Consider the following 16,310-nt stretch of genomic DNA (forward strand, 5'->3'; position numbering starts at 1 on the left):
GCAAGGGCTGAGGTCTAAAATTTAAAATTGCAGCTTTGTAGTTTTTCAGTCTTACATATTCCCCATGCTCTGAAGGTATTTTAACCCACTTCAGGACGTGAAGTTGGAAGAGGAATTGGTTTCATCTGACCCTTCCTTTGCAAGATACTTGCAAGTATCTTGACTTTAAAACATGGGATTATTTAACCTTATGTCAAAATCTTGTCTTTGAAAGCCCCTCTCTTTAATTACATCTCAAAGCACAGTCCTTTCACTACCAAAGACTGATAGTTAATGCATGAATCAGAGTAGCTGTGTTTGTGTGCCATTTTCATAGATTTGCTCCTTTTGTCCATAAAGGGGTAAATACTTTGTGAAGGAAAAAAAAAGCAACCTAAGTTGTAAAATAAAACCACAGCCATTATTTAACAAGCATCCTTAAGAACTGGTTAATGGGATCTGCTGGGGAGGTGGATGGCTGATAGGGTGTTAGAAGTTTAGTGCAGGTGATCTGAGCTGCTTTTCTTTCAAAGAGGCTTTCCTGGACTATATATTGTTTTTACATGAGGTGGAGCTGGTATAATTTGACCACCTCCACTGGCATTTCTCCAGCTGTAGCATCCATGTGTAGCTAAGGTCAAACTCAAGCAAACACCTTTTAAAATCCTTGTGTAGGCAGTGCTGAGGCAGGGATTCCCATCAGAAATTATTCCATAATCCTCAAGAGTCATACAGATTTTTTCAGCTAGGTAATTCGCTCACTTGACTCTCTAGACTTTTTACTCTCAAGCTTTATTTTTATACCTTGGCCACTCTGAATTAACTTGCTGCCTTCCACCCGTTGTCTCTCATGCATGCAGCCTCGGTCACAGATACGACTGCAGAAGCTCAGCCAGGTTCCCAGTGGTCTGTAGGCTTGGCATGTGTCCTCTCCAGACAAAAGCCTGGAAGAGGAGCCTCTGTCCCCAGCATGCACAGGACATGTCCAGCAGCCCTGCCGTGCCTTTCCTGAGCCCCTGCACAGCATTGTCCCCACAGCTGACCTCCCGCAGCAGCCCCCATGTGTGAGCTGTATCTCCACCATGGGTGGGGACGTGGTGCCTGCAGGGCTCCACACATTGTTCCCGCAGGCAGCTGGCAGAAGTGCCACCAGAGGACAGGGCTGGCTCCGACAGCACGGGAGGGCACCCATGCAGCCCTCGGGGAAGGGTCTCGTGTTTTCCACCCTTCCACCTTTGCAGTCCTGCTGCCACAAGCAGGCTGCTCGTCTGGAGGGCGATGCCCACGGCTGCAGCAGTCCCCGTGTGCTCCTGATCACACGGCAGGGGCAGCTTTTGGGAAAGGCCACGGCCAGGCTCAGGACCCCTGTTGCCGCCGACCTCCCGTCCCGGCTGCTGCCAGCCCTGCTTCGCGGCTGCTGCCAGCCCTGCTTCCCGGCTGCTGCCAGCCCTGCTTCCCGGGCAGCTCCCGGTATTTACCGCCGTGTCCCCTGCGTGGCGGCACAGAGCTTTGCAGCGCTGGATCTTCAGGAAGGGCGCTGTCAGGGGACAAGTGTTTTTGGTACTGCTGGGTGGTCTGTGTAGGTGTTAAAAAGGCCTCGTGCTTCTCCAGGCAGAGCTCCAGCAAGTGCCTGTTGCCTTGTGGAGGAGTAAGGGCTCCGGCTGTCACAGGAGGCACCCAGGCAACTGATAACATAAATATATCTTTTGCTTGCTTTGTTTTGTACGTTTTGAGACTATCTCTCTCGGAAGGCCTCCCCTCCACCCCTGTTTTCTTTCTGCCTGCACAGCTGAAACAAAACTGGCAGCAGAGCCACCTTCTCTCGCTGGAGCCTGGCTGGCAGCAGCCTGCCCTGACCTGAGACACCAGCCATTGTTAAGGGTATAACACATTTACATATTTTGCAATAAAACATCAGTTATTTGCATTACTGTGTCAAGTTTTATTTGATTCTTTCACCTAAAAATGACTCATTTTCCTTTCTTGTATTTTAAAAACCAACTACTCTAAGCTTGTTTGAGAATAATCAAAAATTGCCCATTTAGCTAGAAGTCATTTTCTTTTCAAAAGGCAAATGTTATTTAATCTTTCAGCTGTTCATTGTGCCATCATAAATACTTTCTTTTCAGCACAGTTGTGGGGACTGAAATGAGCCCACTAATTGCCTCCCATTTCGACTGACATGTGGTGGTTTAGTGGAAAGAGAACACAGCGGGGAGAAGGAAATAGGAGGCTGAGAAAATGAGAGCTAATTATTTTCACTGCCTCATGTCAGGCTCTGTGTCAGCCTTGTTTTTACAAACTGGAAGGTTTAGCACTAAATAAAACAAACTGGCGTCATGTTTTTATATACTGGCAGTGTCATGGAAGCAGCTGCACATCTCAAAGACAATATAATGCCTGCATTCGCATGGACACCATCTGACAGCCACTGTGAGCCACTGCTAATGAGGATATCACAGTGGTGCCAAGTGAAAGGTGCTGAATTATGTATGATTCTTCATCAGTGCAGCAATAGTCCTGTACATCATTATGAGACATTGTTTTGCTGAAGAGATTAAAACATTCTTAGTTCCAGACCCTGCAACCTATACACACTACAAGAGGTTATTAATGGAATTTTTAGGGAGAGTTTCTTGTGGATTTCTTTTTGGTTAAAAATATCTCATGGGACAAAGCCGTGGTGGGTCATGACACTATATATATAAAGAAGAGAAGCAAATTAACCATAATTGTGTTATCTTCCTTTAAATCCAGAATAATAAAATATAGTGTAGCAGGGTGATACATAATGATAAATAACCCAAGTGCTGTTACTGGATGTTCAACTCTAATGCCTTTAAAACAGCAGGTTTCAGCAGCTGAGACAGATAATAGATAAGAATGTAAAGGAGCTTCTGGGGACCTAAATCATCAACATGCTACTACTTTTAGTACCAGCATGAACAACAGTTTTTTTCATATTTGTTTCATCTTGCGTTACATCTTACTTTTCTTCTAATATCCAGCTCCCTGCTACAATGCTGTTTCCATTTTTTCTTCAGTCTTAAAAAAAAAAAAAGTTTATTGCAACCACTGATTTTAAAACGAATCCTGGATTTGGACCTCCTTGAAAAATGAGGTGTCTCCCCAGCAAGAGTTTTAAGCTGTTGTTGCAGGAGAGATGTTTGTTGTTTAAAGCCTGTGCCTGATCTTTTTCATTTCCTTTTTGCTTTTTGTTGCAGATGTCAGCGCATTATGGAGTTAAAGGAGTATTGTCACCACAGTAAGCTGGAGACTTAATTTTTAAAGTGGTCTTATTTTCTATTTTGAAGCTGAGGAGTAGCTCAAAATACATGTGCTATTTGCTTTTCTTTTCTACAATCATTTGCAGAGGCTGCTGATTTATTTGCTTTGTCAAAGTGTTCATTGGAATGTTTTTCACTCAGAGTTTGGCTGATTGTGCCTCTTGGTTCTGGAACCAGATTATTAAAAAAAAAAAAAAAAGCTGAGATTTTTTATTTAAATCAAAATTGAGCAGGTAAATATTGGGAGGTATTTTAATTTTTTAATTACAAGATGTCTAGGGAAATCTCTTTGAAGGACTTGTGTGAGTACATTTATTAGCTAGACATTTTGAACAAAACATTTCCAAATTATTTTCCCACATATGTCTAGCACTAAGTGTAGTCTTGATCCAAGAAATCTTATTGCTCCGATTCATCAAGGAATTTAAATATGTATACTTGGTTATTCTAGCCAAATTTTTGCTTAAGTGGCTAAGCATCTCTCTCCTATGAATTGCTAAATAAGAACTTTGAATTCTACTGGTTAACAAGGAAATATGTCCCTTTCTGCAGCACACAAATCTTGCGCTATTTGAGTGGTTGAACAAAATGGTTACCAAGCTTATAAGATAAGTAGCAACCTAACATAGTAGATCTTACTAGTATCTACTTATCTTAGATATTTCCCAAAAATTGATTCAGAAGTCACCTAGCTGCTGTCTTTTCTTCTTCCTTTTCCTTCCTTGCTTCTCTCTTTCTGTGTTTTATGTCTTTTCTCTGTTTCTCCCAACCTCTCCTTCCCTTTCTCTCCTCTCTATTTCCCTGTCTTTCGTTCTTTCTTTCTTTCCCATTTCCACTGATGGTTTTACAATAAAGCAAAATGAAAACCTTTGCAAATAAAATGAGACATATATTTTTGAGTGACCAGACAGGGTATACTTAGTTTTGCCCTTTGGTATTTGTGTGGTGTGGCTGGAGACAACTCTAAGGAGTCTTGAAGGTTTGAGGGCTGGGTTTGAAGGACAGGAGAGTGTATTTCTTTCTCCGAAGCTGCAGTTCAGAGCCGGGGAAGGCAGTGTTTCTGCAGGGCTCCTGCATCCACAGCTGCATGGGGCAGCCTGATTTGTTCCCACACAGAGAGGGTTCCTGCGTGCACAGCAGATCCAGCAAGAGGCCGAGTGCGGGCAGGTGCCCACTGCCTGCCAGACCCTGGATTTACACAGCCTGTCAGCCTTTTCTTTAGAGATGGTAATTTGATTTACATTGTTTATTAAAACAAGCTCATATTTGTCAGATCTGGTCTGTAGGGACATGTGAGTGAACAGCAGAAAATCCTGAGTTGTGAAGGCACAGGAGCCCTGCACAAGGTGCATGCAGCTCTGGCTCTGGGTGCTTGGTACTGGTCTCACAGCAGGAGAATCACTGAGTTAACTAGAGGATAGTCTTGTATGTCAATGTTTTATTCTTTTCTAAAACTTAGAAATGTCATGAAGCGTCTTGTCTCTAACCTCAAGTTTGATCTGCAATAGGGAATCCAGGTAGCATGAATCTGGGAGGTTCTGCAAAAATGTTTGGCAACAAGGATGGTGTGGACAGGGAGAGGATCACAGTTTGAGAGACGAGGAGTCAAAGACAACTTGCGCCACTGTTGTGGTTCAGTCACATAGCATGTACCGTCCTCAGCTGACATCAGGGCTGGTGTGTCCCACTATGTCTACCTGGGAATAGACAGACATAACCCTAGGTTAGCTCACAACCCAAAAAAGCAGGACAGAAAGAGGATGTGCAAAGAGATACAGTCTATGATTAGCAAGTGGAGGCACAGAACGACTTTGGTGCCTTATCAGGTTGTGTAGGAAGCTGACAGCAGAACTGGAAACTGAATTCAGTGTCTCTGAGTCTCGGACTGGTGCCCTGCCCAGTGGACCATGGTTCCCATTGCTCAGACTTGCACCAGGGGTGATGTGAAAACCAACCCGCACATCCACTCTGCTTGTAAAACGTGGAAGCTTTCAATGGGGACAGATGGACACACAGGGCCAAACGCTTTCATAAGCATAATTTGTTGTTGCGATTCGGAAATGATTATACTCCAGTTTTCTTTTATCTTGGAATTGCCAATTCAATGCCTGATTGAAAGCTTTGAGACTTCAGAGAGCTGAGCTCCTACGTTACATTTATGAGAGATGCACGTGCAAACACTACCAGATAATCGCATGTGCAAACAGATACTTTTTCGGCTGCTGTAAGTTTGTGTGTGCAAATAAATGCCTACGCAAGCCCTTGGCCCTAAGCGGCCATCTGTGTCTCCATTGAAAGGTTTTGCATTTTCCTGAGTAGAATTGAGGAGAAGACTCTCTCCCACAAACACTGGGACCACACTTGCCCAGCCAGTAGCTTGTGGTGGACACAGACCATCCTGGAAGAGAAGCTCCTGCCTCTGTGAAGGGCAGATCCCCTCCCTCCTGCATGGAGGTGGAGACACTCCACAGCAGCCCTGTTGTCCCTCGGGACTGAGTTTTGGAGGAGCTTAGTACACTGGACAGTATCTAATCCCTGAAGCACCTGCCAGGCACACCAGCAAGTGTTGGCTGGTTTGTCCCCAGAAGGAGCCTCTCTGGCCACAGACACGGACCCCAGTCCTAGCAGTCAGCCTGTATGGGATGTCCTGCAGAATGCTGCCAGAGCTGTCAGCCTGTTGCAGGCTCACACTTACGCGGAGTGTTGGATGTTGGCCCCATGTTTAGCCCATGGGATTATTTAAGGATACCTTTCATTGCTTTGGTCTATTAGACCTACTATGATTATTTTCTAAGCTGAGCTTGCTTGTCATTAATGGTGGAGGTGAACAGAAGTTGAAGATGCTCAGTGCCTCACTGGGCACTCAGTATCTGAAATAATTGAGCTGTAATAACCAGCTCATCCTCTTGTCCATTATTTGAGTAACTGTTGTAATGATGTTTCAAAGACCCTCTGGGCATTTGTTCCTGGGTTCCCTGGGAAGATGTCCTTGAGGCTGGCTGTGACCCTGGGTGGCAGCTCCCACTGCTGCCTCCACTGCCATGGGTGTGCAGAGCTCCCACACCGCCCACTCCAACAGGCTGTCCATCCAGATGGGTGAAGCCACCATCCTCCTGGGACCCTCAGGGGATCCGAACCTCTGGAGATATCCAGACCTGTCAACTGTGGCGACTGTCTCAGGGTGAGCTAAGAGGAGAACAAACGAGAACCCATTATCAACACTTTTACTGGAAAGCATGCATATCCCAAAATACGTGTATGGCCCTTGTCTGTTCTTTGGTTATTTTTTTCCCCCATATATTGAGGATTAGGTTTTGGGTTATTTTGGCTTTCAGTTTTGTTTCATTTCAGGTTTTGTGGGGGTTTTTTATTTGTATTATAGCAATCCAGCATTCTTTTTTTATTATTCATAGGATTGTAAATGGAAAATGTACATGGAGATGGACGGGGATGAAATTGCAATAACCTACATAAAAGATGTGACATTCAACACTAACCTACCTGATGTAGAGATTTTAAAGATGACAAAGGTATTTACAGCCTTAAAGCTTTCACGAATTCACAGATCTCAAACAAAGACATTAAAATACCACAGCAGTCGACTTTTGTGCTTGCAGAAGCTCAATCTCTTGACAGCTTTTAAATAAAATGCACATTTTAAATGGATTTGTATCATAATAGGAGTTAGGTATTTTGGTTCTCTTTTAAGCTGACAATAATGTTAACAATAAAAATGAAGAGAAGGAACTAATTTGTATGTTCTTGTTTTAATTCCATGTTATAATCTGAATTTTTTACTCTTTTTAAAGAAAAAAAATATTTTTAAAATTGCTTTTATTTTCGAGAGAAGAAAGTTATTTAAATGTTCCAATTTGAAATTTCATGTGATTTGCCTGGGTTTGGTTTTTTTGGGGTTTTTTTGGATGTGGTTTTAGAACTTTAACACGGTTCTAAAACTCCCTCTTTCATGCAACGATGGTTTGCAAAGACTGACACCCATCAACATACAGTACAGCATTGAACATCTGCAATTCAGAGTCACTGGGCATTTTACCTTGTTTGAGAACCTGCCTGTAAATATTTACCAGCCAGTATTTAGGCTGCTTTCACCACAAGCAACAGAAGCTTTGTTAATGCTGTGGGCATTCTGTTTGCTGTTAATTTAGTTGTTTCTTTTTATTAATATGCTTCACTTGATAATAGCTAACCAAATAAATTTTTAAATGAAAAAATATACAGCTTGATTACCAATTAGACTGCTGTTCTAATGTGCACTGTTAAAATCCCCAAAATTCCTGATTGCTTTTAACTGTGATTTTTTTGGGCAAAATTCTGAGGGAAGCTTTGGTTATTTTTTCTAAAGAAAAAACTGAAAATCAATTTCTCAACAGTCAGAATTTTAGGGACAATGTGAAATTATGAGTATTGCCCAAAAGGATTCTCATATTTAATTCACACTAATGTGATTTTTATAGTTAGTGATTTATGGAACAAAGCTTGTGATTTCTTAAATTATTATTGTTATTTTTATTGTCATTATTTTGTTCCAAAATAGTTTTCTGTTTAATTTTCTTCTCCAACATTTTACTTTTTTAAAGGCTTAAAATTAAATAAACTAATAACCAGATACAGTAACATTAGCTTTTCATATACATCAACAATTTTATATCTGTCAGGGAGTATCTCCAAGAATCTCTAGTTATTTCTTCCTCCTGGACTCTGCAAGTCTAGCAGAAAAAAATATACATGCACAAAAATGAAAAAGGTTTATACCTCCATGAAAATATTCCATGTTGTCTTTCTTACTGTCTGTTATTTATAGAAATGTCTTCTCAGTTTCCTTTTGTAAACAAGGCAGTAAGACATTCCAAAATACATTGCTTCATCTCATAAGATTTTAAGAGAAGTATTGATGTTAGCAATATGTAAATGGATGAAAAAAAGAAAATGTTGGAATATCTTTGAGGTGTTTTAGAAATAATCAGGAGATGAAGACCACCTTATAAAACTCCCACCATGTTTTTTTCAGCCACCATTTGTAATGGAGAAATGGATTGTGGGGATAGAAGAACACCAGTCTGTAGAATGTGTTGTTACATATGAGGTAAGCTCTAAGAAACAAATAAAAAAATTGTTTCTCCAAGATAAAACCTGGTGTGGAAATAACATCCTCTGGCTTTATTATATCCTATAATCAAGTCTCAGCAGCCTGTAATTAATTGCAAAATATAAAATTCAAAGCAAAAGCTGAATGAAGTTTACAGAGACAATGTCCTCAGACTGTTGCCTGGGACAGTTCTTTTTCTCAAGGATGAAAACTCCTTTTTCTTGAAATCTAATGGTCAGTGTTGTCTGTGTTACTTGAAGAGGCTGGGATTTTTTTACCTTTTCAATGAAGTGCTAATTAGGAGAACTGAGAAGCAACAGGAGAAGAAAAATGTGAGAAGTCAAGAGCAAAATAAGATAAAACCTGGAAGACAATTTAATGTGATAGAAATTAGCCTTTGTAAAAAGAGTTTGCAGTAACTTAAAAAAGTGTTGGGTTTTGTGTTTTGTTTGGTTTTGTTTTTTATAAAGACCAATGCTGTGCATCATAAGGAGGCTAATAATTGAGATTCCACCTCTGTCCTGAGCAAGGATTTAAGCAGTGATGGAGAGACAGGGAAATACTGCACCTTGCTTGCCTGTCTCAGAAATGAAGAAAATAGTTTCTTTCAGCTGAAGTTTCTCACAGGAGTCATAGGCCCTTAACAACAAATTGAAGAGCTTGATACTCCATTAAAAAAATACCTATATCTTTTAGCAGAAAGCACTGCCCATTTGATGCTTGCATTAATAAAAGTAGTAAAATACTTTGCGTTTGTACAGGAGGGCCTGCAGATCTTTTCTCCACATGGTACATGAATTGAAACAGTTATTCACTACCACATTTTTAGCATAATCACAAAATACCAGCCAAAATTATCTGGAGTCTAAAAATATTTGAGAACTGGCTAAGTGGTTTTGCAAATTAGACTCTAGATTGAAAATGTTGCTGCTGCCAGGGCACTAGTGGAAGCTCCCTCAAGGAGAGCTTCGTGGATTGTGTGTTGTTATGTCCTCATGTGCATTATGTCCTCATGCTTGTTATGTCCTTCCTGAGCAGAGCGATGTTAAAGCTCCCAAAACCACCAGGCACATCCAAGCTATCTGCTGGAGCAAGGTGAAAGCACAGGATGAGGTTGAGACAGTACAGCTCATGATACAAACCTCAGTCTCCAACTCGGAGGGGAATTCACGGAGCAGGTCCGACTCAAGTAAGTCAGTACACGCAAACTTGATAGCTGACATGGGCAAGCCATATATGGGAAGCACAGCAAAAAGTTAATGCCATTATTCTGTTCCAACAAGAGAGCACTATCTTGCAGTGACAGCTGGCATTGTGGTCCCTGTCATGTCTTTGTAGATGCATGCAGGAACACCCTGGCATGTCTGACTTAGCTTAAAGGCTAAACTTGGGGAATTAACATGTTCTATATCACAATGTGATTTAAGGGGAAAGACCTGTATCCTTCTATAGGAAGCAAGCTGGAAGCAGTCCTTGGGGATTTGCTACAAATCTTAGGTCTACTGTAATCACTTGCAGTTGCACATCAACATCTGAAATGGAGCTCAGATCCTTCTGCTCCAAAACCCTGAATGCTTCACATCTTCCAGTAGTAAGCATCCTTAAATACACTTTTTCAACCCCTTCCTTGGATTGGCCCTGGGTCAACCTTTTTACTCCCCTCCAGTGTATTAGGTGACTGGGAGAGGTGTTCCTGCCTATGGTCTGGGCTTCTTCCCCTCTTTGTTGGCATATGCATACACATCCATGGTGGGCTTTCCATGGTGGCAGGCCTGCTCTTCTCCAAAGTCTTCTTGTGGAAGCTGGATCAGAAGTTTAGCTGGCAAATCTGCCCCTCTTTGCTAAGACAAGAGAGTGCTCAGCTTTGTGGAGCCAAGTGTATTGATGTAGGAGAAGGATTTGGACTGAATTACAGTGCCCAAACAAAATGTGCAGGGCCTGGGGTGAAGATGTGTCTCTTATCCAGGATGTCAGAAAGGCAGCTGCTGGGAAAGGAGACAATGTCACACGTCTCTACCCTCCATCTATTGGGAATAATGGAGTTTTACACAGCTGCTTTGAGGATTTTGGGAGCCAGTGCTTTCAGCAGCTTTTATCCTGGCTTTCTCTCCCTGCAACCCAAACTCAACAAGGATGTTTTGGCCAGCTGTCACCTTCTGCTCTTCTCTCACCCACCCAGCGCACAGACGGCTTTGCGCAGATGTTGTGCTCAGACACAGGGCACCTTCTGGAAGAGGTGTGTGGGTGCACATTGCTCTTGCTATGGCCAGCACTCTTGCACGGGACACACATACCAAGGCTGTAGCCTCAGAAGCAGCCTCTGGGGTGGCAAAGAGCCCCCTGTGGGCAGCCTGGCAGACCCCACAGGTGCACCTGACAGCTTGCTCTGCTGTGAGGAAGAGTGGAAGTCTTCCCACTGTGCTTTTCTTCAACAGCTCCGCCTGCCTGTTCAGGCCAGCCCTGGCTCATCATTACCTGACTGCTGGAATAGTGTTCATTACAGTTCCGGGGCTTGACTTGTTCTGTGAGATACATTTAATAATGCAATGGGCTCTACACTGCTGTCTTCATTTCCTAACTAAAGTATGCCACTGACATAGTCAAACTCAACCCAGTTGACTGTAGCACACTTTTGCCTTCAAGATTTGCTGTTCTTGTAAAGGCGTTTTGTTAACCAAAGTCACTTTTCTGATCAAGTTCACAGTAGGGCTGCAGAAATGTTTGAGTTGGGGCAGCTGAGGGGCAGCAGAGGAGCTGGAAAAAGACACCAGTCAGTGAAGGGTGAACTTCTCCGATTATATAGCACTATACTGCCAAATGGACCAAAGTGGCCTTGTGAATTGAGAGGTGCTGCATTTAGACTACAGACACATCTAAAATTAATGTTCTTATTCCTAAGCATTTGTGATCCATTTGCAACTCAACAGTGTTTTGTAGTGTAGACCATGTCCTAGAAGATACATCTTCACTGCAGATTAGCCCTGTTGGTGAAGGTTACCCTGGTTTTGGGATGATGAGCCATACAGCCGTACAGAAGTGTGGTGTTGTATCTTCACAGGTTGGCTCTGCTGCAGCAAGCTAAGTTGCTTTCATTTTTTGCTGTGAGCTATGACAGAGCTTGTCTGTCCCTCTGACACATGGAGGAGTTACATGAAGGCACTAACATATAGTCAGCTGCCAAGTGAATAGGCACAGTTCAGAGGAGGTGGGTTACCAGCAGCGTGAAAGCTGTGCCTCAGCTCTAGCAAAACTTCTGGCCTGTCTTCTTTACCAGACCACCTACCCCAGGCTTAAAACAGCACCAAATCCAAACACAAAAGTAAGGGTAATACCTACCTAGGAGGCTAAAACAACTAGCAGTGCCTCTGTGGGCTGCCACACAGAGCATTTAATTCAGTGTGCAGAGTTGGTGGCTCAGAGGCCATAGGAGGAAGAAGCCCCCCAGTCCAGGAGAGGCAGCCCCACAGGACACACTGGGAGGTCTCTGCTGGGCAGTTGGTCCCTGGGTTGGCAACCACAGCTGGCTGTAAGCAGCAGGGACTGAACAGCCCCTCATTCAGGACAGCATTGCCACTTGTCCCACAGGGCATGTGATGGCCACCTGAGAGATGATAACAAAGACCCAAACTCTAGTCCTGAGCCTGGTGTTTCCAGGTTTCTGAGGTTTGTGTTTTATATCCACAGCCTTGGCAGGAGGGCACGGGGGAACGACAGAGGAGATGGTATCTAGCAAGTACATTTCAGCAGGCATGTTTCTTTTGAAACCTGGACTTTCAAGGAGGTTAAGAATCAGAGAAGGCTATTCCCCTTTGTCTTTCTGTGAAAGGAGGTTCATCTCTCAGTGCAGCCAAAGCTGTGGCAGTGTCACACTCACACTTGGACAGGAAAGACAATTTTCCTTTGACATATTTGACATTAATTTGAAGTTATTTAAATGTCTTGGGATTCTTGCAAAGACTGGGGAAAGCAGAAATGGAAGAGACCATCCATTACATTTTAACAGGAGCAGTCCTAACGGGGACAGAGCCACTACCCATCTCCCACAAAACTCCCAATGGCAAATGCAGCATTCCAGCAAAAGGCAGAGGGCCGACAGCATAGCAAGTCTTTCCCTGGGAAACCAGCAAAAGGCAAGAGAGGAACTGGGGTCCTCTGCTGAAGATAGAAACATTTTAGTTGTGTTCATGCTGCTTTAAGCTTCTCTAGCAATCTTTAGGAAAAATAATTCAAATCTCTCTAGAGCAAAATTATCTAAGCTGCTCCCCATGGATTTTTCTGCGTGAAGCTGGACAGAGTGGTGTAGCTGGGGCTTAGACTCAGCATCTGGAGCATGCAAAGTGGATTGTCTTCTGAATTTGTAGTAATAATAAGAACTGAAGTGGCTCTGGGTGTTGTGTGTAGCAGTTGGAAGAGAAAAGGGAGTAGCAAGAGGTGAGTCTGGCTGCCACAGCAGGGATTTGCACTGGGGTCTGCACCCTCTCCATCTCTGCTCAGCTGCAAATGGTGTGACTGTCGGCTGGGAGAGATGCAGGTGGAGGGCAATGCTGTGCCTTCTCCATCTCTGCTCTGGACATCTCCAGGCTCTTTTGCAATGAAAGCTGTGGAGAAATCTGCCAAGGCTGACAAGAGCATCACAGGAAATGTTTAAAACCAGGTTGGATTAAAAACACTGGGAGGCATGTGGGAGTGGTAACTCACCTGAACAGCCAGATGGGTGGTTCAGTGTCTTCTAGTCTAACCTCCACAATCTGCACTGGCATCAGAAATACTTGCATCACTTGCTATTTTAGAAGTCCAGTGTTACGTTCATAATGTTGAACATACTCAAACCTGGGACTGTTTGCTACAAGGTTGGGAAGGAGAGGGTGGTTTAAGATACATTGAGGTTCTTCAGAAACCCTGGTACCTAACCTCTCACCTTCAGTAAATCAGAGCACTTTTCCATCAGTTCACAGCAAGTTGACTCTTGTTTCCATTTCCCTGCCAGGCATCGACAGCCAGTGGATGCAGACGCTGCGGATGCACCAAATAGCAAAAGCTGTTTCCCACCAGCACAGCCACCCCCACAGCCCAACCACCGTCACCCACTACCTGCCCTACCTTCACAGCCAGGACTCCTATGCTGCGGCTGTCAGGAGGACGCGTGGTCCCGTCAGCCAGCAGCTCACATCCATCAGCCACTCCAGAAACTCCTCTCCTCTCTCACACAGTTTGATGAGAAACCTCTCAAATCTCCACCTGAACTCGAAGGGCAGCAGCACCTCCAGCACAGCCTCCGACACCACGTCAGAGAGGGACAGGTCTGCCGGCAAAGGCAGAAACGCCTCACACAGCAGTCACTCCCGCAGCTCCTCGGACCGGCGGCGCAGCGGGACCAGCTCCCCTGTGCCCCCCCGGCACTCGGGGAGAGCCTGCAGGACTTCCCCGCCAGCAGCCCCCTCAGCCTCCCAGCACCGCAGGTACCCCCGCAGCGCCCCCCAGCCCAAGGCCATCCCGGGCATGCCCCCACAGGACGAGAGCGAGCCCAGGAGGGGCGAAGGAGAAAGCAGAGTCAGCGAGGGCGGGTGGATAAAGGTGCAGCATGTGAAGAAGCCCCACAGGCAGACCGTCGGCAACACAGGGAGGGAGAGGCCCAGGGGGAGCTGGCGGGGCCGGAGGACGTTCTGAAGGAGGACTTTGCCCCTTTATTTAACTGAACATTCAATCTAGAGAAGGTACGCCTGCGCCTATTTAATTTGCCACTCTGAAGCTGGACGCCACGTCCTTGCTGGCCCGCCACTGGAAGGCAAGAGCTGCCCGCCTCTCCTGCCACAGTCAGCACTGAGGCATTTCATTTGGTTTTCTCTCCTGCCTTTGGCCACTCGTGTTCTCAGCTGACTGATATCCACTGGTTTGCTTAATATTTGAGTAATAAAATCAGTAAGGCACAGCCAGGTGCCATTATGAAAGGCTCTCCGTTTCATCCTTCATTAGGGAGTTGTGCTGCTCCATCTGCCCTTGCCTCGCTTCTGTCTGCGGACACCAAGTCTGACTCTGGGTGGGGTCTCCTCACTCCTTGTTCAACCTGCTTCTGCCAGGGCTTTACGAAGAAGTAGTATGTTTATCAGACCAGTGTGGTCCGAAAAAATTGGAACACAGGAAGATCCCTCTTCAGGTCCACTCCAGTAGCTTCACTTCTCCACTTTCAGCTTCCATCCCCTCTCAGAAATTTCTTGCCTCATTCTTAACTAAAAGCTCTGATACCAGCTACCCAACAACACTGAGCAGCACACTGTTGCATACCCTGTGTGGTAATCAGGAGAAACAAAAACTAGGCTTTATTCTTTTTTGGGAAAAAAAAAAGTAAAATAGAGGGAGAAAAAGGCATTGCCTTTATCATCTAACCCCACCGAGGTCTATGATAATGTTTATCCCTGGGGCAGCAGGCATTTTTTAATTAAATTTTTAAATGTGGCCAGGCTGTGTCACTTCTTTCAGTCTTCAGGTAGTAAAGACAAGGTCAGCAAAGTTTCTGGTTAATGTGGTCTTCAGCTCCACTGAGAACAAAGACACAGCTGTAGACTCACTTGTCATTGGAAAGTTTCTTCTTGGCCTTTTCACTGCAAGCTGATTTCACACAATTAAAAAGTAAAAAAAAAAAAAAAAAGTTCACATTTCCCAAGATGCAAGAGGGGAAAAAAAAGGAAGAAACAGAGAAAGCAGAGCCCAAAGCAATGCATGCTACCCTCTGAAAGCCAAGAAACTGTACATTAGAGATGCCTTTGAACAAGGTGGTGCATACCATCCATGCCAAGCGGTGCTTGCTGGCATGCAGCTGTGAGTGATGCTAGAGACGTTGCCGGCCTGTATCCCCCTTCATGACCCCCATCACCATAGCCCTGTCTCGGGACATTCAAAAGGACATGTTAATTCCCTGTTCCACACCAAGACCTCTCTTGTGGGTACATGCAACTTTCCTCCCTCTAATTCCCACCAGCCTCAGTGACGGCTGAGGGCTGAGCCCCGCAGTGGGTTTCCCAGTACCTACCAGAGTGAACTGGGATTCACATTTCATTAATTCAGGACAGGATCCACAAAAAACAATGGAGCAGGACACGACTGATAACAGGTGTCAGGAACTGGCTCGCTATCATTTAAGCACCTTTTCCTCTGACAAAAGGTAAGAGAAGGAAAAATAGTAAGGAGCTTTACCTGGAAGTGAATGGGGCTGCATGTGAAACTCTGTGATAACAAAGCTTGCTGCTTTCTTGTGGCTTCAGCTGGTTGAAAGCAAGTTAGTAACCCAGCTTCTGACCCTGGTTTGCTGAACCTGACAACTAATTTTGTGGATGTGGACAATTCACCACTGGGTGTTTCTTTGTCATAAACTAGTGAGAGATTGGCATTTTGTCTAGGTTGGCAATCCTTCACTAACCTATCTTGACGTGACCAAAATGGGCTGGAGGATACCAGCTGATAGTAACCACACCTGAGAGCACTTGCTAGAAATGGGCTTGTGTTAATAAAATTTGGATATGCATCTCAGGAAGCAAGACCTTGCTTCATGGTTGGGTCTGCACAAGCCCTAGAAAGAATTTGCAAGATGTTGGAAGGGTACATTTCTCTTCCAGGGTGATGAGGATGGTGGTGCAGTTGTACAAGCCTGAAAACAAGGCCCTACCCAGCAGACACTGTGGGCTGGTGGTGGCAATTCAAGATTTATCAGCTACCTGAGTTGGCTGTCAAGATGTCCAGCAGGATTCCTCTGCTGTTTGTAAGCAATTTAATAGTGTGCCTAATTTTAATCTGCAATGTACTGTCTGTCTATATCTGTTGCATTAAAGTGTTCATTAGCATTTAAAGGAGGAGCGGACGGTATTGATCATGCCTATTAAAACTGAACAATCATACAGCAGTGACTGATTAGATATCCTCTTGCTGCACCAGCATTGCTGGTT

General features: G+C 44.4%; 1 protein-coding gene across 1 annotated transcript in view; it reads left to right on the plus strand.

Moving 5' to 3' along the window:
* MAP3K20 (mitogen-activated protein kinase kinase kinase 20) overlaps positions 1-14,582 on the plus strand; it is a 93,346-nt gene extending 78,764 nt beyond the window's left edge. Inside the window, exons 17-20 of the mRNA XM_051622941.1 lie at positions 6,680-6,796; positions 8,296-8,370; positions 9,412-9,562; positions 13,361-14,582. Coding sequence (XP_051478901.1) covers positions 6,680-6,796; positions 8,296-8,370; positions 9,412-9,562; positions 13,361-14,040 — 1,023 coding nt within the window. The 3' untranslated portion in view covers positions 14,041-14,582. The remainder of the gene's footprint in view (positions 1-6,679; positions 6,797-8,295; positions 8,371-9,411; positions 9,563-13,360) is intronic.
* Positions 14,583-16,310: the final 1,728 nt, after the last annotated feature.

The sequence above is a fragment of the Apus apus genome, chromosome 6, assembly GCF_020740795.1.
Source record: "Apus apus isolate bApuApu2 chromosome 6, bApuApu2.pri.cur, whole genome shotgun sequence".
NCBI classification, from domain to species: domain Eukaryota; kingdom Metazoa; phylum Chordata; class Aves; order Apodiformes; family Apodidae; genus Apus; species Apus apus.